Source organism: Lithobates pipiens, unplaced genomic scaffold (genome assembly GCF_037356315.1).
Source record: "Lithobates pipiens isolate NorthernLeopardFrog02 unplaced genomic scaffold, aLitPip1_a1.2 Scaffold_27, whole genome shotgun sequence".
Taxonomy (NCBI): Eukaryota; Metazoa; Chordata; class Amphibia; order Anura; family Ranidae; genus Lithobates; species Lithobates pipiens.
The window spans coordinates 15,031,687-15,045,154 of NW_027507788.1; the positions used below are offsets into that span (position 1 = coordinate 15,031,687).

General features: G+C 44.7%; 1 protein-coding gene across 6 annotated transcripts in view; it reads left to right on the top strand.

The window, feature by feature from the left end:
* The window catches only part of MAG (myelin associated glycoprotein), a 143,522-nt gene extending 130,882 nt beyond the window's left edge, over positions 1-12,640 (top strand). For 4 of the 6 annotated variants that reach the window (XM_077456499.1, XM_077456501.1, XM_077456498.1 and 1 more), the window contains one exon: positions 8,282-12,640. In XM_077456499.1, the coding sequence (XP_077312625.1) occupies positions 8,282-8,446 (165 nt within the window). In that variant the 3' untranslated portion in view covers positions 8,447-12,640. Of the gene's footprint in view, positions 1-560; positions 578-8,281 lie in introns of those variants that run through there. The other 2 variants (XM_077456504.1, XM_077456505.1) reach the window with 2 other exon arrangements.
* Positions 12,641-13,468: the final 828 nt, after the last annotated feature.

Genomic DNA, 13,468 nt, shown 5'->3' on the forward strand with positions numbered 1-13,468 from the left:
TCATAAGAACCAATCAGATTTACTCCCTAACCTGCAATTTAAAACTATGGAAGAGCCCTGGGGCCATCAAAAAAAAAAAAATACAGAATTACGTTTTTGATTTTTTTTTTTCAGAATTCTGAGTTTGAAAGTAGACTTTGAATCTCAGAATTCTGACTTTAAAACTCAGAATTCTGACTTTGAATCTCAGAATTCTGACTTTTAAACTCAGAATTCTGACTTTGAATCTCAGAATTCTGACTTTTAAACTCAGAATTCTGACTTTCAAACTCAGAATTCTGACTTTTAATCTCAGAATTCTGTAAAAAAATAAAAAAATTTAAATTTACAATTCTGACTTTGAAAGTCAGAATTCTGAGTTTTAAAGTCAGAATTCTGAGTCAGAATTCTGAGTTTTAAAGTCAGAATTCTGACTTTCAAACTCAGAATTCTGAATTTTTTTTTTTCAAAAACGTAATTCTGTATTTATTTTTTTTGATGGCCCCAGGGCTCTTCCATAGAAACCACAAATGACAGCCTGAATTTAAGTAACTCTTATCATCAGTCCTATTTTCCTATAGGTGCTAAAGATGTTTGTGAACTCACGTGCAAGAGAAGCCTAAAGATATAAGAAACAAAAATAATTTTATGATTTAAAGCCTACTTATAGACAATTTTATTTTATTTTTATTTTTTTAAAGTTTGTTAAGATTAATGTCATGTTATAAAGAAATATTACTATAGAAAAAAAGTATAAATGTTATAATGGTCCCTTTTTTAATAGCAATAATATTATAAATGCCGGGACAAAGCATCGCAAAGTTATTTACAAATTAAAAAAAAAAGGCTTTTTGTTTTCAATTTTTCAAAATGAGTCAAAATATTAAAGGTTAGGAAAATAGAAACTCACAAACAAATGAAAAAAATTAAAATAAAAGATCAGTTAAGGGGAGATGGGGAAGAAGGAGTTATTTAGGGCTAATTAGGGTAAATTAAGAGATAATACCTGGGATAAATAGCAACAAATTTTAAAGAATACGGTTTAGACATTAATGGCTGTGTGTTGAGTTATTTTGAGGGGACAGCAAATTTACACTGTTATACAAGCTGTACACTCACTACTTTACATTGTAGACAAGTGTCATTTCTTCAGTGTTGTCACATGAAAAGATAGAAGAAAAGATTTACAAAAATGTGAGGGAATGTACTTACTTTTGTCAGATACTATGTATATATAGTATATATATATATATATATATATATATATATATATATATATATATATATATATATATATATATATATATACATGTGTATATATATATATATATATATATATATATATATATATATATATATATATATCCTGTCTGAACAATGTTTACAAACATGTTACTTTGTATCTCTCTATCTCCCATTTGAACAGTGTTTATAAGCAATGCTACAAATAAACAGTGTTACTTTGTGTCACTATATCTCCCATTTGAACAATGTTTATAAACGATGTTACTTTGTATCTCTTTATTTATATTTATTATTTATTTATTGTTTAAGTTAAACAAAAGTCAAAAACCATATTTGTCCATTTACATGAAGGTCAGATTATTATATCCCAGCACAGAGTTCCCCCTTACATCAGGAGGATTCCCCTTTTACAGTGCAAGGGAACTCTGACACAAAGGGGAACATTGCAGATCATGATCTAAGTGGGAACTCGGATATAAAAAGGGGGGCACTGGTGACCAGAGACCCCACTTATATCAGAGTCCACTGCATTCCCCTTTACATCAGAGTTCTCACTTACATCAGGGTCTTCAGCATTGCCCTTTACATCAGAGTTTCCCCCTTGCACTGTAAGGTGGAATCCTGCAGAGTATGATGTAAAGGGGAACTCTGGGAATGTGGGGAGGACTCTGATGACCAGAGACCACCTTCCGCAGAAAGAAAACACTGAGATAAGAAAGTTTACCGATATAAGGGGGAAACCTTTATATCAGTGCCCCCTTACAATATTGTATTGACCCCCCACCCACCTCTCAGGCTGTCACTGACCTCCTCTCAGGTGCACTGTGCAGGGCTCAGTCAGTCGGCTTTAGCTCGGTGGCTCTGGTTTTATCCCATAGTTTCCTCTCCACAGTCCGTACATGTCTTACTTCTCCCTTGACCCCCATCCTGGCGGCACTCCCACTCTTGACTCCTCTCCAGGGGAGGTCAAAGGCTGCAGATGGTACAGGGGAGGTCAATGGCTGCGCAGGGGATGACAGGGGAGGTCAGAGGCTGCGCAGGGGACGACAGGGGAGGAGAGAGGCTGTGGAGGAGGGGGTACAGGGGAGGTCAGAGGCTGCAGAGGAGGTGAAAAGGGAGGTCAGAGGTGACAGGGGAGGACAGAGGCTGCAGAGGGGGGAAACAGGGGAGGTCAGAGGCGGCAGCAGGGGGGGAACAGGGGAGGCCAGAGGCGGCAGCAGGGGGGGAACAGGAGAGGCCAGAGGCGGCAGCAGGAGGGGGAACAGGGGAGGACCAAGGCGGGAGCAGGGGTGGAACAGGGAAGGACCGAGGCGGCAGCAGGGGTGGAACAGGGGAGGCCAGAGGCGGCAGGGGAGGATAGGAGGTCAGAGGCTGCAGGGGGAGGACAGGAGGTCAGAGGCTGCAGGGGGAGGACAGGAGGTCAGAGGCTGCAGGGGGGAGGACAGGAGGTCAGAGGCTACAGGGGGGGACAGGGGAAGTCAGAGGCTTCGGGGGGGGGGGGGGGACAGGGGAAGTCAGAGGCTGCGGAGAGGACAGGAGGTCAGAGGCTGTGGAGGGGACAACAGGGGAAATCAGAAGCTGCAGGGGGGGGGGAACAGGAGGTCAGAGGCTGCAGGGGGGGAACAGGAGGTCAGAGGCTGCGGAGGGGGCAGGAGGTCAGAGGCTGTGGAGGGGGCAGGAGGTCAGAGGCTGCGGAGGGGACAGGAGGTCAGAGGCTGCGGAGGGGACAGGAGGTCAGAGGCTGCGGAGGGGACAGGAGGTCAGAGGCTGCGGAGGGGATGACAGGATGTCAGAGGCTTCGGGGCAGATAGGAGGTCAGAGACTGCAGGGGGAAGGGGGGCGGACAGGAGGTCAGAGGCTGCAGGGGGGAGGGGGCGGACAGGAGGTCAGAGGCTGTGGAGGGGACGACAGGGGAAGTCAGAGGCTGCAGAGTGGATAGTAGGTTAAAGGCTGTGGGGGGGACAGGAGGTCAGAGGCTGCAGGGGGGGGCATTCGGGAGGTCAGAGGCTGCGGGGGGCGGACAGGAGGTCAGAGGCTGCAGGGGGAGGGGGGTGGACAGTAGGTCGGAGGCTGCAGGGGGGAGGGGGCGGACAGGAGGTCAGAGGCTGATGGGGTAGGGGGCGGACAGGAGGCCAGAGGCTGCAGGGGGGAGGGGGCGGACAGGAGGTCAGAGGCTGCGGGGGAGGGGGCGGACAGGAGGTCAGAGGCTGCAGGGGGGAGGGGGCGGACAGGAGGTCAGAGGCTGCAGGGGGGAGGGGGGCATTCGGGAGCTCAGAGGCTGCGAGGGGAGGGAGGCGGACAGGAGGTCAGAGGCTGCAGGGGTGAGGGGGGCGGACAGGAGGTCAGAGGCTGCAGGAGGGAGGGGGGCGTTCGGGAGGTCAGAGGCTGCAGGGGGGCGGACAGGAGGTCAGAGGCTGCGGGGGGGCAGACAGGAGGTCAGAGGCTGCAGGGGGGAGGGGGGGTGTACAAGTGGTCAGATGCTGCAGGGGGAGGGGGGCGTTCGGGAGGTCAGAGGCTGCAGGGGGGTGAACAGGAGGTCAGAGGCTGCAGGGGGAGGGGGGGAGGACAGGAGGTCAGAGGCTGCAGGGGGGAGGGGGGGCGGACAGGTGGTCAGATGCTGCAGGGGGAGGGGGCGTTCGGGAGGTCAGAGGCTGCGGGGGGGCGTAAGAAGAGGCACACGCCACCAGACAAGACTTCACTGAGCGCTGCCTTACTTCTAAAAATGGCGCCACTCGGCGCCATCGTGTCACTGCGCATGCGCCCGCCTTTCTGAAAATTGCCGAGCGTGTACGGGCTCAGCCCGAGCACGGCCAGCTCTGGAACAGCGCTGGCAATTGCGCAGTCTCGTGTCGGCCCGGCCCCACAGCCATATTTTTTTCAGGCGCCGCTGCCCTCACAGCGGCCCCAGGGACAGCCAGGCAGCCGGCCCACCGGGAAATTTCCCGGTATCCCGGTAGGCCAGTATGGCCCTGCCCAGATCTATTCTGGTCCCTTTAAATTCTAGGCCTTGATGTCACATCTGACACCACATTTATTACAGACAGGGCCGACTTTATTGTTGATTCGTCCCTGGGTAAACATTTTCTTGGGCCCCCCTCTTCCATGAATTTTCGCTCTCCACATGCTCTGAAACATACAACAAATAGCAGCTAGACTCAAAATCAGTTCACTGAATCAGATCAGGCTAGCGATTATTATTGATTGCCAGAGGTTACAGTGTATCATTACCGCTCACTGACTGGCTTCTAGAGGTTACAGTGTATCATTACCGCTCATTGACTGGCTTCTAGAGGTTACAGTTTATCATTACCGCTCACTGACTGGTTTCTAGAGGTTACAGCACATGACTTCTGCTTGTTGATTGGTTGCTAGAGATTACTGTACATCAATACTGCTCACATTGATTGTTAGATGTTACTGGACATTTATACCACTCACTAATTGGTTGCTAGAAGTTACTGCACATTATTACTGTTCACTGATTGGTTCCTAGAGTTTACTGCATATCCTTACCGTGCAATGACTGTTCACATGCACCAAAATTCAGGGTGCTGTGGCACCATGTTATTTTGAAGAAGGGTTCCACCTCCAATTTGCTTACCTTTGCAGAACAGGCTGATGTTCGACCTAATGACTATAGTTGTGGGCAAGACTTTCAATCTTGCTCCTTTACCTCCCCTGTAGGCAGCATTCAGCAGAAGTGATGGTAGATATGACCTCAGGGGGACATGATATACATATGAATGTTGCCTCTATTTACATATCAATGCCGTGGTCCGCGACTATTTACATATTAATGCAGGTTATTTACATGTAAACATGGGTCTGCAGGGGAAGTCATCTGTACATGGCAAAAGTGCAGAGCTGAGCAGAAGCAACAGAACTTTACAATGAGATATCGGGACACATCACAGGACTAAAACTTCAAGGAATAAGGGAATTTAAACTGGGATAGTTGGCAAGTATGAGGCAGCTGCTTTGGGCCCCACAACAATGATGGGGCCCAGAGCAGCTGCCCCTTTTGCCCTGCCTTAAAAACGGTCCTGATTGCAGGGTGTGTGACACCGCAGCTTGACGTGTCTTCAGCCCCCCTGTATCATCTTCCTAGTACGGTTTAGAAGGGAATCAGGAGTTCCTCCAAGTTTTTTAAAGGAGATATTACTGTTTCACCCGCACTCTTACCCGGCCACAGCTCACAGTGTTCCCTCTTTAGTCTGACTCTGTGTGTTACTTATCATTCTGTTCCAAATCTACATTTTTGTGGTCCTTTCAGACTGTGAATAAATGAATTGTTGTCTCTCTCTCTCCGTGGTGCAGTCGTCTTCCATGTATGTTTTCAGTATTATATAACTACTGAGGAGCCATAGTGCAAATACATGACCTAAGCCTCACATCAAACATTTACATAAATAAATGAGGACGGGTTTTCAGGAGTGGAATGAGGAAGGGCACACTCTCGCTGAATTAATCAAACTTATGTTTACTGAGCAGGTAGTTGAGAACAAAGGTACAAAGAATTTAAAACTTGATAGATAGTTCAGCAAAGTTCTTAATGCACAGCACAGCAACCGTCCATCCTGGGTCCATCACTCTACCTGGCCTGGTCACTCATAGGAATGAATCCATGAGCACATTCTAAAGCAGCCTTCCTTAACCAAGGTTTTGTAGAGCCCTAGGGTTCCTCCAGAGGTTACTAAGGGGTTTATTGAGCAATAACACGTTTTTTGCTCTCAGATATGTAGCCACTGACCCTCAATGATCTTTTTAGCTATTTATAAGGGAAGCATTTATCCCACTGACCTCCAACCTTGACCTTACCATTAACCACCAATGTAAGAGGCATTCTTCCCACTGACCCCCAATGTAAGGGGCATTCTTCCCACTGACCACCAATGTAAGGGGCATTCTTCCCACTAACCACTAAAGTAAGGAGATATCTTCCTAATGGCCACCAATGTAAGGGACTGTCTTCCCATTGACTACCAATGTAAGGGGCATTCGTCCCACTAACCACCAATGTAAGGAGCATTCTTTCCACTGATCACTAAAGGAGATATGTTCCCACTGGCCACAAATAAAAAGGGCATTATTCCCACTGACCACTAATGTAAGGAGCATTTTTCTCATTGGCCACCAATGTAAGGAGAATTCTTCCTATTGGCCCACCAATGTAAGGAGTGTTCTTTTCACTGACAACCAATGTAAGGGGTAGTCTTTCCAGTGATTACCAATTTAAGGGGAATTTTTCTCATTGGCCACCAATGTAAGGCACATTATTTCCACTGACCACCAATGTAAGGAAAATTCCTCCCACTGACCACTAAAATAAGAAAACATCTTCCTAAGGACCACCAATGAAAGGGGCATTCTTCCAACGAAGCACTAAAGTAAGGAGATATCTTCCTACTGGCCACCAATGTAAGGGTGGCATTCTTACCATTGACCACCAATGAAAGGGGCATTCTTCTCACTGATCACTAAAGGAGATATGTTTCTACTGGCCACAAATGTAAGAGGCATTATTCCCACTGACCACTAATGTAAGAAGCATTTTTCTCATTGGCCAACAATGTAAGGAGCATTCTTCCTACTGACCACCAATGTAAGGAACATTCTTCCCGCTGACCACTAAAGTAAGAAGATATCTTCCTACTGGCCATCAATGTAAGGAGTGTTCTTTTCACTGACAACCAATGTAAGGGGCAGTCTTTCCAGTGATAACCAATTTAAGGGGAATTTTTCTAATTGGCCACCAATGTAAGGGGCATTATTCCCAAGGACCACCAATATAAGGTGCATTCTTACCATTGACCACCAAATGTAAGGGACATTCTTCCCACTAACCACCAATGTAAGGAACGTTCTTCCCACTGACCACTAAAATAAGGAGATATCTTCCTAATGGCCACCAATGTAAGGAAAATTCTTCCCACTGACCACTAACATAAGGAGATATCTTCCTAATGACCATCAATGAAAGAGGCATTCTTCCAACTAACCACTAAAGTAAGGAGATATCTTCCTACTGGCCACCAATGTAAGGGGGGCATTCTTACCATTGACCACCAACGTAAGGAGCATTCTTCCCAGTAACCTACAATGTAAGGAACATTCTTCCCAGTAACCTCCAATGTAAGGAACATTCTTCTCACTGATCACCAATGTAAGGAACATTCTTCTCACTGATCACCAATGTAAGGAACATTCTTCCCACTGACCACCAATGTAAGGAACATTCTTCTCACTGATCACCAATGTAAGGAACATTCTTCCCACTGACCACCAATGTAAGGAACATTCTTCCCACTGATCATCAATGTAAGGAACATTCTTCTCATTGACCACCAATGTAAGGAACATTCTTCCCACTGATCACCAATGTAAGGAACATTCTTCTCACTGATCACCAATGTAAGGAACATTCTTCTCACTGATCACCAATGTAAGGAACATTCTTCTCACTGATCACCAATGTAAGGAACATTCTTCTCACTGATCACCAATGTAAGGAACATTCTTCTCACTGATCACCAATGTAAGGAACATTCTTCTCACTGATCACCAATGTAAGGAACATTCTTCTCATTGACCACCAATGTAAGGAACATTCTTCCCACTGATCACCAATGTAAGGAACATTCTTCTCATTGACCACCAATGTAAGGAACATTCTTCTCACTGACCACCAATGTAAGGAACATTCTTCTCACTCATCACCAATGTAAGGAGCATTCTTCTCACTGATCACCAATGTAAGGAACATTCTTCTCACTGATCACCAATGTAAGGAGCCAGGGAAGGCAAAATATTAGCAGAGTAAACTTCGGCTATAACCATCTTACATACAGTTTACAGTACTATACACATTTCTTACATTTTCTTATTTTAGCTATTGGCTGAAAAATGAAAGCTACGGCTCAATCAGCCCAAACCTTCTATTTCCTTTTTTGACACCAAAAGAAACCAACTACCCAAAAGAAAAAACAAAAACAAAAAACAAACTTTTGTTTTGATTTAAAACGTTTTTCTTTTTTTCTTTTTTTCTTTTTGTCCCCAGAATCGGTTCCTCAGCATTTCAGAAAGGATTCTACTGAGCAAGAGGCATCAACCCAAACCCATGGACTCTGAGTACGCAAACATTGACTTTTCAAAGAGGAATGTTAAGGACATTTACACCTCCCCCGAGGAGCTGACGGAATACGCCGAGATCCGGGTGAAATGACGGGCGCTTATCTAACAGCACAAACACAACTCCCCCCTCCCCCTCCCCCCCCCCCCCCCCCCCCGAAAACTGAGAAACCTCAAGAGCCTGGATTGGTTAATGGGTTGCAAAGCATGTATTGTGTGCATTGCCAAGGATAATGGAACAGTATGTGAGAATCTGCTAAAAATTAATAATGTGGTAAACAATTAAAAAAAACCTTTATGACATCATATCAACAAAATAAAGGGAAATGTCCTCATCATGTCAACTGCACCTATTATTAGCAAATGGTGTTGCAGATTCTTACCTACTTCTGTTCTGTAGATACTGAGATAGTCAACGCCAGTGCATGCTCAAGTGCATTTATTTTTCATACTGGTCTCTAATATTCAGTTGGATTGGCTCTTTGACTCATCAAGGGCTGCCAGGTAATGGCTGTGTTAGAGGATCCCGCATCCCATATTTATACCCTCCCCTACTACCCACAATCCCTTGTGCTGTTAGATAAGAATGAACAGTAGCTCGCTGTGGCCACACTGTGTCATCTCTTGCATTGACTTGCTGGATAAAATAACTTATAGGCTGATAATGAAGCTGTAATGACCTATTCTTTTTTTTTTTTTTTATCAATAACTGAATTCATTAGATAAGTCAATTGACTCCCAATAGAGCGGAAACTACATCTTACAATCCTATGCATTGCAGGGGATTTCAGTAAAGCTAATAATAATAAAGCTCCAGCCTTGTCTGTAGACATTGTGGATATTTTTCCTTACTTCCTGTGTGGTCACCTAGACAGGAAGTGAGCAAAATCTCTCCAATGGAGATCACAGACTGTAATAAAACTTTAGTTAGAATTTTTTTTTTTTTTTTTTAGTTATTAGGTTTGCTTTTAACTAATGTGGTAAAGGGTGAGAATCTCTCTCAGGTTCCTATTGCTGTCTACGACCCCGTTATGGAGATCTTTTCTGTTTAGTCACCAGAACCAGAAAGTCAGATTAAATACCCCCCAAAAAAAGGAAATCAGAGGGCAATTAGAACCTGGCAAATATTTTAACCCATCCCCACTCCCCACATGCCCTTGGCCTCATAGTGTAGTTCCTAGTTCTGTTCCTTTGACGTTTTTGGCTATTTCCATTCTCCAGTCCACGTTTCTCCTTCTCCACCACACAAAGTAAAGGTGATAGCCAACCTGGGGATTGGGCAGTCTCCCCAAAAGCCATGGAAGATGTTCTAGACTTAAGCGGGCGTTCAAATCTCACTGAGATTTGACCAACTTGGGGATTGGGCAGTCTCCCCTAAAGCCATGGAAGATGGTCTAGACTTATGCCGGACATTCAAATCTCACTGAGATTTGACCAACCTGGGGATTGGGCAGTCTCCCCAAAAGCCATGGAAGATGTTCTAGACTTAAGCCGGGCGTTCAAATCTCACTGAGATTTGACCAACCTTGGGATTGGGCAGTCTCCCCAAAAGCCATGGAAGATGTTCTAGACTTAAGCCGGGCGTTCAAATCTCACTGAGATTTGACCAACTTGGGGATTGGGCAGTCTCCCCTAAAGCCATGGAAGATGGTCTAGACTTATGCCGGACATTCAAATCTCACTGAGATTTGACCAACCTGGGGATTGGGCAGTCTCCCCAAAAGCCATGGAAGATGTTCTAGACTTAAGCCGGGCGTTCAAATCTCACTGAGATTTGAACCATGTATCCATGTACATGCAGGCTATGTGCACCCACGTTGATTGAGCCACTGTGTTCTCCCAGCGAGGACGGCTTCCCCCAGCCCCTTGCCAGGAGAACATAGTGGCTCAGTGGTGGTGGGGGGGGGGGGGGGTTGCGGTGGATTCCTTCATCAACACTGACTGTGTTGATGGGGGAACCGAGCGATTTTCCTTGGCTGCAGGAAAGAAAATCGAAAGAAAATTGCCCTGTCTATCCATCTATGTCTATTTGCTTTAGGCCATAGATGGATACTCAAGTGCCAGTGGAATGCCAAAAGATGTAAGAAACCTCTGCGGTGTAAGCTCCACATAATAAAATGATCAAACCTGGGTGAAATGACCCGCTAAAATAATGATCTAAGTTTATGTACACCACACAAAGTAAAGGTGATAGCCAACCTGGGGTTTGGGCAGTCTCCCCAAAAGCCATGGAAGATGTTCGAGACTTAAGCCGGGCGTTCAAATCTCACTGAGATTTGAACCATGTATCCATGTACATGCAGACTATGTGTACCCACATTGATTGAGCCACTGTGTTCTCCAGCGAGGACGGCTTCCCCCAGCCCCTTGCCAGGAGAACATAGTGGCTCAGTGGTGGTGGGGGGGGGGGGGATTGCGGTGGATTCCTCCATCAACACTGACTGTGTTGATGGGGGAACCGAGCGATTGTGTTGATGGGGGAAAGAAAATCGAAGAAAATCGCTCTGTCTATCCATCTATGTCTATCTGCTTTAGGCCATAGATGGATACTCAAGTGCCAGCGGAATGCCAAAAGATGTAAGAAACCTCTGCGGTGTAAGCTCCACATAATAAAATGATCAAACCTGGGTGAAATGACCCGCTAAAATAATGATCTAAGTTTATGTACATATAAGTTAATTTTATTTAATTATATTTATTGTTATAACCATATCGGAGATGGGGGGGGGGGGGTTGGGGGTGCTGTTTCTTTGCTTTTACAAAGCTATCAACCTCACTTACTGAGGTGCCTGGAACAAGAACTGTGTTGCCCATAGCTATCAACCAGACTTCGTTCTCACTTATCCATCCAACACTAAGAAAACTAAAAACCTGATTGGTTTCTATGAGTTACAACAGATTATTCATGGATTTGCACCGTGCCATTAGATAAGTCTCCCAAGAGCTCAAAGAGAAGTAGACCCAAATGGGCTTGTACAAGAGTGCTGCTTTTTTTTCCTTCTTAAACTATTGAAATTGTGCAAGTTTTCTTATTTGTGTCTTGGGGGGCCACCCATGGTTCCAATTTTAGCCAATTCAGCAGAAATCGGCCAAAATTTGAGCCATCTACGGGGCCGGCACTAGTCATTCTCAAGCAAAGTTGCACAGTTTTAATAAGAATGAATTCTTAGATTCTTGGGTAAGCCCAACCGTAGCTGTTTACTAGACACGTGCGATTAGTTTCGTAAGAAAACTAAAATTTGTACGAATTTCCGAAAAATTTGTACGAATCCGAAATACGAATTTTTATGCATACAAATTCCGTACGAAATTTCGTTTATGAATTTCAGATCCAAATTCATAACGAAAATTTGCCATTAACGAAAAGTTAACGAACCTAAAAGCTTAAAACCCAGGAGGTCAGCACAGCACAGGGATGGTGGGAACCCCTCATAATGATAAATTCATCATAATGAAAATTCGTAATTGTTACGAAAAAGTTAATGAACCTAAAAGTTAAAACCCCAGGAAGTCAGCACGGGGATGGTGGGAACCCTAATGGGAATTTCTATGCTTACGAATTTCATACGAAATTTCGTTAACGAATTTCGAAATTTCGAATCCAAATGAACAGAAACATGACTGGCGTTTTGTTCACCAATCAGAGGAAGTCAGCACAGCACAGGGACGGAGGGAGCCCCTCATAATGATAAATTCATCATAACGAACTTTCGTTATTTTAACGAAAAGTTTACGGATCTAATGAAAATTCGTATTTCGTTCGAATCCAAATTGAATTTCGTACACGAAATACAATTTTTTTTTTGTACGGACCGAAACTGAATGAAACGAAACACATTTTTTGATGGCGCCCATGTCTACTGTTTACTTTAACAAAGAGCAACGCTCTGCAGTAACCCATGACAGGCAATCAGCGATTGTCAGCTTAGAGCGAGCGTACAAAAAACGATTGCTGGTCATTTGCTATGGATTACTACCCTTTAATATAGTTTACATTATGTCATTAAGTAAGACTAATACAGTAATTTCATAACTTAGGACGTGCATAGCTCAGCTAGTGCCTCCCCATAACGGGAAAAATGATTTTTTTTAAGGTTCGCAATTTATTCCTGGACTCCTCCTGAATTCTGTAACCTCTTGCTTGATGTATATTCCTGTAAACAAGATAACATCATTATTATCGTTATACGGATTTGAAAGGTTCACATAATAAACTTGTATATATTATGAAAGCGGCTGTTCTTGTTGGTGACCCCAGTGCAAAACACAATAAAGTTATGGAAACTTGGTTGTTGTGGTGATCTATTAATTTAGCAGCATAAGCAGGATGCTGACTGTACTGCCTCATACATCACTAGCCATTAGAGGGCGTGCTATGTTCTGTGCTTAAAGCAGAGTTCAACCCAAAAATGCAACTTCCGCTTTAAGGGAAGGTGACCCCCCTGACGTGCCACATTTGGCATGTCATTTTTTTTTGGGGGGGGGGGAGTGGATACCCTCTTTTTAGAGGGATCCGGCATCCACTTCCCCCCCGGCGCACCGCGGCACCGGAAGGGAGATCACCTCTCCATGCTCCTTCTCGGCAATCATCTGGGACAAGCCACAGGTCCCAGATGATTGCCTGGGCCAGTCAAGGCGCGCGACGTCCGGCGTGGCTCGCACATGCGCAGTGAAGCCACAGCCGGGCGCTCGCAGTTACAATGCCGGCGCCATAGAGAGGAGGGGGAGCCGAGCGGGGCTTCATTCCCCCGCATCGCTGGACCTTTGGACAGGTAAGTGTCCGATTATTAAAAGTCAGCAGCTGCAGTATTTGTAGCTGCTGACTTTTAATTTTAATTTTTTTAAGAGGAACTCCGCTTAAAAATTGAATATGTATATCTATGCTCAAATTCAAATAGCTAACATATACAGCTGTGCTCAAAAATGTGCACCGCCTGGCCGAAATTGTGAAATTTTAGCACTGATATTGAAAATATGACTGATCGTGCCAAAAAAGGGGCTTTTATTTGGGGATAGTGATAATATGAAGCCATTTATTATCATATAGTTGTTTGGCTCTTTTTAAAAACAGAATTATAACAGAAATCACCCGAATGGCCCTTATGAAAAGTTTACA